At 52.0% G+C, this 14,637-nt stretch overlaps 1 protein-coding gene across 1 annotated transcript; it reads right to left on the bottom strand.

The window, feature by feature from the left end:
* Positions 1–7,648: 7,648 nt before the first annotated feature.
* On the bottom strand, positions 7,649–14,259 carry PSMA4 (proteasome 20S subunit alpha 4). The gene is made up of 9 exons (XM_040969333.1): positions 14,148–14,259; positions 12,708–12,734; positions 12,449–12,491; positions 12,156–12,318; positions 10,694–10,771; positions 10,324–10,412; positions 9,762–9,892; positions 8,958–9,081; positions 7,649–8,042 (listed from the first exon to the last, which is right to left on the bottom strand). Exons 2-9 carry the CDS (start codon positions 12,708–12,710, stop codon positions 7,888–7,890), a joined length of 786 nt encoding a protein of 261 aa, XP_040825267.1. The 5' UTR covers positions 12,711–12,734; positions 14,148–14,259; the 3' UTR covers positions 7,649–7,887.
* Between the last annotated feature and the right edge of the window lie 378 nt (positions 14,260–14,637).

The following is a 14,637-nucleotide window of genomic DNA, read 5'->3' as shown; positions in this document are numbered from 1 at the left end:
AAGTCACTGTGCACATGCGCTGTGACTCATGGATCAAGAAGGGCCCACTGCCAGCTGAAGGGCAGAACAGGCTGGAGGTGGCAAGAGTTGGAGGGGTGGTAGCAGGCTAGACAGGGAATGGCCATGGTTTCGGGAAAGCCATGAGAAGGACAAATTCCATTTTCATTTCTCCTCTACTACTGTTTGGAAAGCTACTAACCTGTTGATCGGCTGCAGGTCACCCACACACTTCCCAGCACCCAGCCTGGGCCAGTGGGACACTGTAACAGTATTGACATCTCACAGACGGGAACGGCGATTTATTGCTCTCAGCGTGTTTCCCCAAACACCCGTGTCTTAGCGCCAGCATCAGCAAAGGCGTCAGATTCGTCAGGACTTGAGGGCAATCCACCTTGGTCTCCCATTCAGTGTGACGCTGACTTCTGCACAAAACATGTTACATAGGCTCTTAGGCACAGAACCAAAGACTTGGCTTCTTCCGGTGTTTGATATAAAGGGACTCAGGGAAGACTCTTCCTGCCAAGATTGAAGGAACCCCAAGTCCTGTTGGAGACCTCTCTCTCAGCAACAGCCAATTTTGTGCATGTACTCCAGGGGTCAGATAACCATCTCTGACTTTCAGTGGGCTGTTAGAGGAGAATGCGGGAGAGAAGACACTCCTTTCAAAGTCAGGATCCCGGGGGCAGGTGTTATGGCACAAGAGGTTAAACCGCTGCATGGGATGCCCATTTCCCCTAGCAGAGTGCCTGGATCAAGTCCCAGCCCCTCATGGGCTCTGATCTAGCTCCCTGCTAATGTGCCTAGAAGGCAACAACAGATGGCCCACACGCTTGAATCCCTGATGCCCATGTGGGAGATTGGTTGCAGTTTCTGGTCCCTGGCTCCAGGCTGGCCTGGCTCCATTTGGGTTGAATCAGCAGATGAAAGCTCTGTCTCTTTCCCCTTTCTCTGTCACTCTGCCTTGAAATAAATAACTTTCTAACTTCTGATTTTAAAACGAATGTGAATATACTAGAAGGACATGTTAAAAATAGGGGTTGGGGTTTGGCCTAGGACTTGAGATACCTGCAATGTCAGGTAGGTACCTGATGATAGTACCTGAGTTCGGTCCCCAGCACCGGCTCCTTTCCGAAGCCTCCTGCTAGTGCAGGCCCGAGGAGGCAGTGGTGACAGCTGTGTCCTCCGGGTCTTGCCATCTTCAACGAAGACCAGCACTGAGCTCTAGGCTCCCAGCTTGGCCCCCTGGTGGTCACTGAAGGTGCCTGGAGGGAGAGTGAACCAACAGATGGAAGATCTCTCCCAAGTTTTCTCCTCTTTCTTTGTTTCTGCCTTTCAAATAGAATAAAAATTAAATTAAAAAAATTAAGATTTATTTTACTTAAAAGAGTTACACAGAGAGAGAGAAAAAGAAAGAGGGCTTTGGGGAGAGGAGACCTACCTCTACCACTGGTTCATTCGCCAGATGGGGAACAAGAGCTGAGCTAGTATGAAACCAGGAGCCACAGGGAAGAAGCCGGATCAGGAGTGAAGCAGCTGGGATTTGAACTGGCACTCGTATGGAATGCCAGTATCATAGACTGAGGCTTAGCCTGCTGCATGACTGCCCCAGTGCCTAAAACATTTTTTTAAAGCAATGGTGACTATCATCATGCCTTTTTCTGCAAGACTGAAAGAAGCTCAGGATCTTTCTCTGTCTCTTTAATATTTGTTTATTTTTATTGGAAAGATTTATAGAGAGAAAGAGCTGCAGAGAAAAAAAGATCTTCTGTCTTCTGGTTTACTCTCCAAGTGGCCAGAATAGCCAGAGCTGAACTAATCCAAAATCAGGAGCCAGGAGCTTCTTCTGGAACTCCCATGCAGGTGCAGGGTTCCAAGGCTCTGGTCCGTCCTCAACTGCCTTCCAAGGCCACAAGCAGGGAGTTGGAAGGGAAGTGGAGCAGCCAGGATACATACGTATCCCATATGGCAGCCATATGGGATCCCTTGCTTACAAGGTGAGGATTTAGCCACTGAACTACCAAACTCAGAATCTTCCTCATTTTGTATCCCTATCCCTGAGAAACCAAGAACGTGGAACTCAACAGAGAAATTCATTTACTTCCTAGGTGGTTGTTTTTTGAACGTAGAATATTTTTGCACTGCTAAAACAAATACTTTCACGGCACTTCTCAAGTGCTAGACTACAGAAATGTCAGTCTTACTTATTTTCTGGTGAAGAAAAACACCAGCAGTAAGATTATTCATACGAACCCGGGTTCTTCTCACACAGTTTATTTTTAAAAGCATCATTTGAAACTCCGCAAGATAAACTCCTCCTGAGGTCTTGATTTTCAGGTTTGGGCTTGAGGAAGAGCGTGCGTTCGGCTCTGGCTCATGGTGCATCTGTCCAGGTGAGAGAAGGCAGGACTGGCTGTTGTTAACAGATGGCTAAGGTGACTTTCTGGATGCACCAGGCGACACCCTGGAAACCAGAGAGCTCTGAAACCTGGAGTGAAAGCAAACCACAGAGCAGACCAGGACTGAGGGTCAGACCCTGGGCCCCACCCTAGAGCAAGGAAAGGAGCCACAGTCTTGCAGGAGTCCCACCCTCCCTCTTTTTCTCCACCATGAATCTATTTCAACAAAAGCATGAATACATTTAAATCTGCTCATTGTTAGGGTGAAGTTCTTTAGACTTTGAACATGGTGGCAACATACTTTTGTGCCAAGCTTTTTTTTGTCTACTGTAGCCTTTAAAGAGACATGGTATTTAGGATATAGAAAACTCACCAGTTCTACTGATCTGGATAGAAAAGGGGTTGTTGGTTGCTTTTTAAAAAAAATTTTTTTTTTTAAAGTCATTGGAGATATTGCGGCAGAACAGGTTAAGTCATGCTTGCAATGCTAACATCTATAGGAACATTTGAGTCCCAGCCACTTTACTTCCAATCCAGCTTCCTGCTAATGCACTTGGGAAGGCACTGGAAGATGCTCACCGGGAGACATGAATGGAGTTTTTGGCTTCCGGCTTTAGTTGAGCTCAGCCTCGTTCACTGTGGCCATCTGGGGAATCAGTCAACACATGGAAGGCTTCTTTCTCTGTCTCTATGTAACTACCTTTCAAATAAATAAGTAAATTTTAAACAAACAAACAAACAAACAAAAAACTGAAGAAACAGAACAAGTTCCCATCAACTGGTTTACTCCCCACAATGTCTGCAGCGGTCCTCCTGGCAGAAAGCTGGGAGCTCACTCCAGGTCTCCCATGTTAGGTGCCCATCACCTGCTGTCCCCCAGGATGTGATCAGCAGGCAGCTGGCACCAGGAGCAGAGCTGGGACTGAAACCCAAGGTGGCAAGCACCTGAAGTTGGCCAAATGTCCAATCCAGAAATGTTTACAATTTCACTCCGGGGACCAGCATTATGGCATGGTTTTTGTTCGTTTGTTTTAAATTTTTATTTTTTTATTGCAAAATCAGATACACAGAGAGGAGGAGAGACAGAGAGGAAGATCTTCCATCCGATGATTTACTCCCCAAGTGACTGCAACAGCCAGTGCTGCGCCAATCCGAAGCCAGGAGCCAGGAACTTCCGTTAGGTCTCCCACACGGGTGCAGGGTCCCAAGGCTTTGGGCCGTCCTCCCCTGCTTTCCCAGGCCACAAGCAGGGAGTTGGATGGGAAGTAGAGCTGCCGGGATTAGAACTGGCTCCTATATGGGATCCCGGCGTGTTCAAGGCGAGGACTTTAGCTGCTAGGCCAGCACGCTGGGCCCCTGTGGCATGTTTTATGATACCACCTCGCACCGAAATCCCATGTGGGGGCCAGTTTGAGTCCTGGCTACTCTACTCGTGTTCCAGCACCCTGCTAATGCACCTGAAAAAAGCGGTGGAAATTGGCCCAAATGCTTGGGCTCCTACACCTATGTAGGAGACCTGGAAGAAACTCCTGGCTTCAGCCTGACCCAGCCCTGGCAGCTGTGGCCACGTGAGGAGTGAATCCGCAGATGGAAGACCCCTCTCTTTTCCTCCTCTGCCTTTCAATAAATAAATAAACCTTTTTCTTAAATCCTCCTACATGACTTGTTAAAAAAAGATTTATTTATTTTTAGTTGGAAAGTTAGATTTACAGAGTAAAGGAGCTACAGAGAGAAAGATCTTTCATCCTCTGGTTCACTCCCCAAGTGGCTACAATGGCCAGAGCTGAGCCAATCCAAAGCCAGGAGCCAGGAGCTTCTTCTGGGTCTCCCACGTGGGTGCAGGGTCCCAAGGTTTTGGCCCGTCCTAGACTGCTTTCCCAGGCCACAAGCAGGGAGCTGGATGGGAAGTGGAACAGGTGGGATATGAACCGGAACCCGTATGGGATACTGGCACATGCAAAGTGAGAACTTTAGCCACTAGATTATGTGCTGGGCCCAAAAATAATAAATCTTAAAAAAATAAATTTCACCCCTGCATATGAATGGGCATTGCTTATGTACTCATCATTATTCATGTATTGCCCACTATATCCTGGCTTCTGCCCCAGCACTGCCACAGTTATTGAATTCCAAAGTCCCTGCTCTGGAAGTTTCTACTGCAGTGGGAGGGACACACACTAGGCAGACAGGCCAGCTGGTTAGTGGTAAGTGCTTCAGAGAAACTGTTAGCCGGACAAAAGGGACAGAGAATGGGAGGGCCCAGAGTGGCTGTTTCATCGCGGTGACTTTCACACAGAGCCCTGGAGGGAGAGTGTTGCCAAAGGCACAGGCACTGGCAAGCACAGAGCAAAGCGAGGCAGTGGCAGGGGGCTGGCTGGTGCCACAACAGAGGCTGACATCGCTCCACTGTAAGTCCCGTGGGTCTTAGCCGGGACCCCCTTCCTACCTCAATTGATGAATTTGTATTTCCTTGCGGGCTGGGCTCTGACCCGACAGTCACAAAATGGGACATTCAGGAAATCTCTCTTTCGACACACCTCTTACACAGCTGCAGTCACGTAGGTAAAATTGCGTTTTCCCATAAAAAACCCTGACCTGCTTCCCTTGGAGGGAGAGGCCGGGTGATGGGGATCAGCGTGCCACCTCCCTGGTTGCTAGCACCATAAACTCTCTGCCTCAAATCCTTGCCCCGAGTCTTTGGCTTCTCAGGACGAGTGCCTGACCTCAGGTTCCGTATACAGTGTGTTTGAGGAGTGACAGAAGGCGGGCTTGGTGAGCAGAGAGGAAGGAGGGGAGGAGGAACTCACAGGAAGAGCAGCTGTCTCCCCAGCCAGTGTGAAGGTTGTGACTTTTACGGGGCATCACAGGAAGCCGCGGGAGCGTGCGGAGTCAAGCTGTAGTGCTACCTAGAGCAACGCCTACAACACCCAGGGAAGTTCCTAATCCCACCCCAACATCAGTGCTTGTTGGAAATGGGATGCCTTGAAGTCACGCTCTCAGGCTAGCCAGCTGGGACTGGTCAGAAGCAAGCAGAAGACCCCAGATCTCACTACTGTGGTAAATGACACCCCCACCAGTGCCAAGGATGGTTGAGGTTCTCCATGACATCCACAAGAGACCACAGAAGGGCAAAAGGAAGGTGACTCCCCAGTTCCCAGGAATATGCCACCCCCTTTCCAGGAAACCACAGATTCCTCCCACTTGGAGCATTTCCTCCCGGTATCCCTGTTGGCACATTCCCAGGACTGCTGGGGCTGCCACCCCCCTGCCCTCTAGGAGGTTGAGATGTTGATTTGCCAACCAGGAGCCTGCTTCAACATCCTAGCACTGCTGCCATGTCTTTAGGGGGAGTGACAGTAGCAGCGTCTGCCTTCTGAAAGGCCCTCTGCTAGTGGACTGTAGGCGAGGACCTGGAGATAGGGCGCCTGCTAGGAGGCTGCTGACAGAGAACAGGGCTGGGGCCTGGAGTGCCATGGGCCGTGAGAGAGGGGCTGGAATCTGGCTTCACGCTGGAGACAGAATCCATGGGTCTTTGGTTCATTTTTCTGTCTGCCTACTGCCAGTGCACCCAGACTGAAAGAAGGTTTGGGCAGACAGTTCGTCTTTACTATTGGAAAACTCCGCTATTTTTGAATTTGCTAACTTGCTACAACCTACTTGAAAGCCTGAAATTGGTACTTGAGGTACTTGCAGCCCTTAGGAGACATATACAGTGAATTTTTTTAAAAAAGAATTTTTTTCTTATTTACTGGAAATGCAGAAATAGCAAGATCTCCCATCAGCTGGCTCACTTCCCAAACACCCATAACCAGGACTGTTAACAGGTCAAAGCCAGGAACTTCATCTGGGTCTCCCGCATGTGTGGTGGGGACCCAAGAACCTGGGCTATCTGCTGCCTTCCGGTGCACTGGCAGGAAGCTGGATCAGGGCGGGTGAACTGGGGTTCCAACCCAAGAGGCTACTCACCTTGCTGCGTCCCAATGACCCCCAAGAGCAGTGACATTGGAGTGGCCTGAGACGTCCATTCCCAGCTGACCTGGAACCAGGTGACACATTCAGCTGGGTGAGCACTACACAAGGACTGAGCCAGAGGACACCTGTCCCGGAAGCCTCCTGGCAGCTGGGCGGAGCTGGTGTCTGGCAGTCTGTTGGGGTTAGCCAGTCACGTAACTTCTTTGGATGTGGCTGGCAGTTTCTCAGTGTTAGCTAGCTAAGGCCTTTCCTGCCTCCCTGGTACTGTATGCATCTCTTCTCAGGGTCCATGTTGTCGCACATGTTGCCTCTCTTGCTTTTTGTTTGGGATTTCGCTGTTTTAAATGGCCCCCTAGTGCTTCAGGGCCGTTCGAGGTGTCTGTGCACCAGAAGGCTGCTTTTGGTTAACAAATCGGCACATATTAAGTGCCTTTAAACCCTTCTAAACAGGAATGCCAGCAGTGGCTTAACCTGCTGTGTCACAATACTGACCCAACAAGAATTTTAAAAAGCACCTCCAAGACAGGCAATGTGGCACGGTAGTTAATCCCTGACGTGGGACCCCCACATCCCTCAGCAGAATGCCCAGGTGGGAGTCCTGGCCCCTCTTGCTTCAGATTCAGCTCTCTGATAGTGTGCACCCTGGGGAGCAGCAGACGAGGGTTCAAGTCTCTGGGTCTCTTTGACTTTAATTCTAGGCTCCTGGCTTTGGTGTTGTCCAGGCCCCACTGCTATGGGAACTGGGGGAGTGAATCAAGGGTTGGAAGATCTTGTTCAAATAAATGAGAACATCTTAGGAGCAACTTAGGTGATTCTAGCATAAGAAACATTCCACAGACTTGGGCCTGTGTAACAAGCTCGTGGACAGGGTTCTGGACTCCACCCTGGGACTCTGTCCTCTAGGCTGAGAAGAGATGCCAGAATCTGTACTCTGGCAGTCCCCCCGCAGGTACCCAAGTTGCCAGTCCACAGGCTACCCTGGAGCAGCCATGCTGCTATCATTCCTGCCACTCTGCCATCTGCTCCCAGGTGAGCTTCGGTGGGACCGAGCCCAGCCATGGAGCTCCCTCAGTCAACACAGAGCTGTTCTCACTTGGTGTGCACGTCTCCACACCATCTCCCAACGGGCTGTGGCTGCCATGGCAGCAGCCTTGGTCCTGCTAGGACACCTGCCCCAGCCAGGGGGCCAAGGCCACAGCACACACATGGCACAGGAGACAGCAGCAGCCCGTCAGCCCTGGCACCTTGCACAATTGCTATGGAGAATTTTTCTTTCACCATTTCCACTCTTTCCAAGTTTTATTCCAAAAAACAGGAGGGGAAAAGATGAAAAGATGTCCGTGAAGTGTAATCACCATCATTACTATAAAGTACTCAACGCCAGGGACCCACGTCCGCGTCTCGAGTCCTGCTTGCCACGGCACTCGGCGGGGCAGTCAGAGCCTCCCAGATGGGGAAGAGGACGGCGTTACACCGACGTGGCGCCCCAGGTGGATGCGGAGACCCCCGAGCGTGTGTTCTATTTATCCTTCTCCTTCTGTTCTTTCTCCTTCTTCTCCCGCTCGGCTTTCGCTTCCTCTTCCTCGTGCTTTTTGATCAGCTGCTCTACTTCTTTCTGTTTGAGAACTCGGATGACCGTCTTGCCGTTCTCCCTCGTGAGCGTGGCAATTTCCACTGCAAACAGACACACGGGGGTTAAGAGCAGGCAGCTCGGCCAGCACGGCGACTCGTGGACACTTGGCTCTTGAACTGTTCTGACAGCCACGTGCACACCCTTCCCCACGCCTGCCCCAGCTGTCCTGACAGCCACCCTGCTACGCCCTTAGGAAACACCAAAGCAGCCCATGGCTCTTACTCGGCCACCAGCAGCTGGGCTGCCAAGGAAATCCCAAATTCCTTGCTGAAAGCTCCATAGGCTCAGCCAGCTTTTTCAACTAGAAATGACACCTATTTATGTTTCACGTCTCTCTTCAAAATACAGGCATGGAAAGCAGCTTCCGTGGCTATACACGAGCAAAGCAGCCAGACACCTGAGTGGGTGGGACGCTTTACGTGGGGGCAACAGAGCAGTGCCCCTTGACAAGGCAGCAAAGTTCAAATCAATGACATTTTCTACTGAATGCCAGCAGCCAAGGTACCCCAAACTCTCCCTGGTGTTTGGAAACCATCACTGAAAAATGTTTTAGATAACCACACAGCTGAGGAGGCTGGAGAAGGGGCTGAAATTGCTGAGCCTAAATGCTTTGTCTCTGACAAAGTCCCTCTTATTCACACGTGACCTGATGCAGATGCGTCATCACACACGCACACGCCCCTCAGTGAGAAGTGCTGACCCCTCTTAACCAAAGCAACACAGTTTAGGACTGCCTAACTCAGAGCAGGAGGACCGTCGGGCTCAAGCCCTGAGCCTAGAACGTCCCGTGGGACCGTGCTCCCCACTTCTTTAGCCCCGGTGTTCTCACTGTGCAAGAATGTGTAAGGCCACCTGACGCGTGAAGCCACTGTTGGGGGAACGAAGGTGACCAGGACGAGGCCCAGCACATGAGGCACGCCTGTCCATCTGACAAAGGAGAGGGATGCAGGGATTACCTTTCTCAGCTGACAGTTTGCTAACGTCCATGGTCTTATTTAGCACCTTGATAGCTAAAGCCAGCGCCGACTTCAGGGTCATCTCGCCCTCCTTGTAGTCTTGTTTCAACATGGACACAGCTGCCTGTAAGACATGAGAAACAGCGTGCTTGAAGTTTGTGTGTTTCTAAGGAAAATGGATTGGTCTAGCAGGGTAATGCCTGCATTGTTACCAGCACTGCCACCAGGATAAAGAGTCTGACTACAGGGAGGCGGGATGGGGAGGATGGGGGAGCAGAGCCCGCTGACGCTCGAGCCGGGACCTGCAGTCTCCCAAGGGATATGTCAAAGAAACCAGAGTGTAAAGCCAAGAAGAGAAACGATCCTTCCAGTTTCACAACATCTAATGAAGACTGGTCTTTAATTCCACATGCAGACAACAAACCCCATCATATTACCATTCCCCGTGACTTTGTCACTAACAGCAGTCACGGGAGCCATCCTAAAACACCACTGCAGTGTAGTGCTTGGGCTTAAGTCCCAGCTCCGTTTACAGTCTCAGCCTCCTGCTAATGAGCACCACGCGAGGCAGAGGTGCTGGGTCTCTGCCACCCACATGGGAGACCCAGAGGCACTCCTGGCTCTTGGCTTTGGATGAGCCCAGCCCTGGCTACTGTGGGCAAATGAAAGGTCTTTTGCCTTTGTTTTTTCAAGTACATTAAACAATTAATTCAAGAAATAAAACATTGCTTACATTTCTCAGAACAAAATTACATTAGGTGTTTGACCTTCAGCTACAGCCTAGCTCACCGCAAGGATACTCACAGCGCTGTTGTTGCCGATGCATGTGGCTTTCCATCCCCCATAGTTCCCGCTGGGATCACTCTGATAGAGCTGGAAGCCGTAGTGCTTGTCCCAGCCAATGTAGAGCAAGGAGACACCAAAGGGACGCTTGCCTTCAAGGAAGGGGAAGAATGACCGCCTAAGCTTGCATCACCACACCTCCCGGGCTCAGTGAGGCTCAGCGCTCCCAAGCACCGTGCCTACTGGCCAGCACAGATAAGCCCTGGCACAGATGCCGCCTTTGTTTCTAGGAAGTGAATGCAGCCACAAGTCGAGATAAAGAGGGCCAATGCCGAATCTCATTATTATGTAACAAGGCGATTTGTTTCCAGATGTGAAAATCTGACTCTGGCCTTCTAACATCCTCCTCACCAGACAGGCCAATCAACACGGCAGAGGCAGATTTGCTCACGAGACAGAAAAGTACAATGTGTTTAGTAAATTCTAGTAAATTCCCACTTTCTTTTTTTTCTTACCATCACAAAAAGGTTGTTACTCATGAACCATTTAAAATTTGGGGAATAAAATTTCTAAAACTCAGTACCTCCAAACTGTGTGTAGGCTTGCTTGATGTCGCACAGTGCAGTCACCAACTGCTCACAGGGGATTGGTTCCTGATACTGTAGTAGATACCTGGGACAGAGAGAGTGGTGTAAATCACCCCCCCCACCCAGGAAGCACCCCTTGAGGACAAAACCAGGCCAAGGGGACACGGAGCTTGTAATCTGAAAAGTGGGTCAGGAAGATGTCGATATCTGAATACACTTAGGGTAAGTTATACTTTATAAATTTAATTTAAAAACAAAAACACCTACTCTTTAAATACTGGTTTGGTAACTCTGTGAAAGTGAGCTGACCTCAGAAACTTCTAGGCTGTCTACCAGTTTGCTCAGCTCAGTCACTCAGGGCCGTACCTCTGGGCTATGAGCCTCAGCTCATTAGTGAGAACGTTGGCGTCAGAAGTGATTCCGGCCACGCTGCAGGCCATGTCCCTGGAAGGAGAGAGATGGGGCTGTCAGCAAGGAGAGGTGGCTAACGTCCCCAAGCACAAAGCTCTCTGCTCGCTTCACCTTTCAGGCAAAATCTCCCCACCTTTTACCTTTGGAGGGACAGTCCCTTGACATGTTCAACAAAGAAACACGCCCCCAGGTTTTCCAACAGGCTCATCCTCGACATTTGAAACAGGGCAAGGAAATGAACACTCAGCAGCTAAACCAAAGCCCAGAAGACTCAGCAACCCAGAAAAAGGCTTGGCCAGTGGCAGACAGGAAGGCCAATAATACTGCTGGGGAGTTCTCCCCCAACTCGGAGGTCTGGCAGGTGGTGACTGTGGGTGAGGGGCACAAGGGTAGGGTTGAAGCCTGCTGGGTGCCTATAGAGGCACAGTGCCCTTTTTCTCTTCATGTCAGCAGAGGGCTGCTCAGGCCCTCCTCCAGCCAGCCTCACAGCCTCCATCACTGTGGCCAGGGAAGCTGCTGGGTGGGCTGTCACTCCCCAGACAAGGGCATCAGGCCCACCCCTCAACAGAGAGTTTCTGCACGAGCACGGCCAGCTCTGCACCAGCTGTACCTCAGGTAACAGAAATGCCACACAGCACATGGGGCCTGGCGACCCTGTCCCACCGAGACCTCTTCTTTGTAAAGATTCAGTGTAATTCAACCAAATTCCTGAGTCGCCTTCTGAAAACTGAGAAACCTGGGGCCAGCACAGCAGCACAGTGGGTTAAGCCACCACATGCAATGCCAGCATCCAGTCTAGGTGCAGGTTTGAGTTCCAGCTGCTCCATTTTCACTCCAGCTCCCTGCTAGTGCACCTGGGAAAGCGGTGGAAGATGGCCAAACTCCCTGGGGCCGCACATCCACATGGGGGACCCAGATGAACGACCAGACTTTGGACTGGCCATAGCTTCAGCTGCTGTAGCTTTTCACAGAACAAGCCAGCAGATGGAAAGTCTCTCATCCCTGTAACTCCTTCCAAATAAATAAATCTTTCAACACTACGAGTAGCCAGACGCCAGTCATTGTGTCTCATTTCATTAAGCTGCCACAATCATTCTAGCAGGATCTCAGATAAAAGAGGTTAAATAAGTGATGCATAACACACAGTGGACTCTGGGATTGAACCCAAACTACTGTGTCTGTGCCTACTCCGCTCTGTATTTACATGACCATGCAATGCTGCTTCTCCACTAAGGACGTGGCCCCACACCTAAAAGGAATGAACACATGTCCTGGACCTAGAGGAGGCTCCAAGCAAAGTTCACTGAAAAACACACTCGGTTCAATCCTATCGAGCCCCAGAGGAGGGTCTGCACGGACCGACCCCACTGGCCTGCCAGGGCGAGAGCCTGCCAGCTCTCCCGCAGAGCTGACTTACTCGTTGAGTTTATAAATCTTTTCGGAAAAGAAGACTTCATCCAGGAGCTTGTGGATGTTGCGTCGCTCGGCTGCCAGCAGAACACCGTCGTTGGCCAAAATTCCCAAGCAGGTGCCTGCGTGTCCAATAGCTTCCATGGCATATTCCACCTGGTACAGGCGACCTACAAAACATAAGCCGTGAAAAGCCAAGCCACCCACACTACAAAAACAAGTCAGGAATCACCACCACTCCAAGCCCGTCCGGGACAACACTTAAATGCTGGCTGAACCTGAGGATGATCTGTACTTTACCTTCTGGGGAAAATATTGTGGTCCTGGAATCATATCTCCGAGACTGCAAAAGAAAAACACACGTGATTCCCATGGTTTGCCAGCAAACCAGTTCCTCCGGTTCACAACTCTTCCTACACAACTTCCATGCCAGTACACAACTCCATGTGCACGGACAGCGACCCCCTCCTTTCTCCCCTCCCATTCCAGCTTTCGCCAGTGAGCCACTAACTAGTGTACCAAGCTGCCTGCCATACCAGGCCTGTATGTGTCTACTCACCATGTTTCCTGCACGTTATAAGACGCTCTGTAAAACAGAAAAGAGGATCACCATTAAAATAAAACATACAAGGTCTGGAGCAGTAAGTAGCCTAATAGCTAAAGTCCTCGTCTTGCACTTGTCAGGGTTCCGTATGGGTACCAGTTCTAATCCCGGTGGCCCCTCTTCCTGTCCAGCAATCTGCTTGTAGCCTGGGAAGGCAGTCAAGAACAGCCCAAAGCCTTGGGACCCTGCACCCATGTGGGAGACCTGGAAGAGGCTCTGGGCTCCTGGCTTTGGATCAGCTCAGCTCTGGCCGTTGCGGCCACTCGGGGGATGAATCATCAGCGGACGGAAGATCTTCCTCTCTGTCTCCCCTCCTCTCTGTATATTTGATTTTACAATAAAAAGAAATAAAAATTAAAAAATAAAACACACAACTTAAAAAGAAAAAAAAAATACTTGCTTTATCCACTTAGCTAAGGCTTGCTGTGCCCCTGTTTAAGGCCTGGGAACCTTGCATGCATATGAGACCAGGAAGAGGCTCCTGGCTTTGCGCTGGCTCGGCTCTGGTCACTGCAGCCATTTAGGGAGTGACCCAGCAGATGGAAGCTGTCTCTCCTCTCTGTGAATCTGCCTATCAAATAAAAACAAAGGGAATCTTTAAAAAAAAAAAAAGTGGAAAGGAAAAGCAATGTGCAAAGAGGGAGCGTGGGAGAGGAATAAAGCACTCCTGAGAAAGTGAAACAGAAATTGAAAGTGACTTGGCAAACTAGTAAGAATCCCTCAGGTAGAAGGGGAGGTGGGCTGGAGTTCAAGGAAGGGTGATGGGGAAGTCAGAGAGCTGAGAGAAAGTGCGGGGGGCTGGGGGGAAGGTGGTCCTGAACCTAAGAGGCGGGGATGGCAGCCTTGAGGCCCCAGTGTGATGCCAAACCCCATGGGTGTCCGCTGCCCGCGACACGGGCGCTCCAGACTGGACAAGCACACCAAGGGCCGGGGATAAGAACTGAATTCTTAGTCGATGTGGGGCGGGGGTGTGTGGAAGCTCCAGCGAGCGGGGTCCCAGGAAGCGATCGGCAGGTTTACAGCTCGCTCGGGAATCCTGAGAGGCCGAAAGCACGAGAGCGGGCAGGTGCCAAGGGAAGGACGCCCAGGCGCGGATGGCCGGCGGGCCACGGACGCGGGACACACAACTTGCTGGCGCTGCACACCACGAGCCGGGGGTCCCGCGGTGCCCCCCAGCAGCGCTCGCCCCAGGCTCCTCCGTCCGGCCCCGTTCCCGTTCCCCCGAGCAGCCCGACGGTGGCCGGCAGGGGCCAAGGCCGTCGCCGAGGACGCCGGGTGCAGAGTCATCGCGCCCCGGCAGGCCGGGGGACCGGCTGCCCGGAGACTGAAGACCTGCGACCACACGGAGAGCAGCCGAGCTCCCGCGCCGTCCCCTCCACAGGGGCGCAGGCTCACCCGAGGGAAGTCCCTGAAGAACAGAGAGCTCAACTCCAACGGGAGGAAATCCACCGCCACGGCCGGGAGGACGCGCCGCTAATATGGCCCCCGCGCGTGCGCACAGCCGCCCGAGGGCGGGGCGAGCACGCGGAAGTGGCCGGAGCGGGGCGGGGCAGGTGCAGGGCGTCCGCGTGGGAGCCGAGCGAGCGGGGCTTCCCGCGTCAGGGACCTGGGGCCGGGCTGGGATTCGGGTGGGGAAACCGGGGCGAGCAGGGCACCCGAGTGAGGGGCCTGAGGGGCCGAGCGGGACTGCCCGCGTGAGGGGCCTGGGGGCCGGCTGAGATTGGGGTGGGGAAGCCGGGGCGAGCGGGACTGCCCGAGTGAGGGGCTGGTGGGCCGGACTGGGATTGGGGTGCTCATCCTGTAGGGCATGGAGGAGCCGGGCCGGGCTGGGCACCCGCGTGAGGGGCCTGGCGGGGCGAACTGGGGTTGGGCTGTGCAGTCCAAG

This window comes from Ochotona curzoniae, unplaced genomic scaffold, assembly GCF_017591425.1.
Source record: "Ochotona curzoniae isolate NIBS_2020 unplaced genomic scaffold, NIBS_Ocur_1.0 scaffold_4701, whole genome shotgun sequence".
NCBI classification, from domain to species: domain Eukaryota; kingdom Metazoa; phylum Chordata; class Mammalia; order Lagomorpha; family Ochotonidae; genus Ochotona; species Ochotona curzoniae.
Note: the sequence above shows the minus strand (reverse complement) of the source record. Positions and strands in the feature narration are given on the sequence as shown.

What these genes read in the sequence shown, in the direction of transcription:
- PSMA4 (XM_040969333.1), bottom strand. An exon ending in AAGATTTATAAACTCAACGA is followed by an intron (nt 10,772 to 12,155) that starts GTAAGTCAGCTC and finishes CTCTCCTTCCAG; the next exon opens with GGACATGGCCTGCAGCGTGG. An exon ending in CTGAGGCTCATAGCCCAGAG is followed by an intron (nt 10,413 to 10,693) that starts GTACGGCCCTGA and finishes TCTCTGTCCCAG; the next exon opens with GTATCTACTACAGTATCAGG.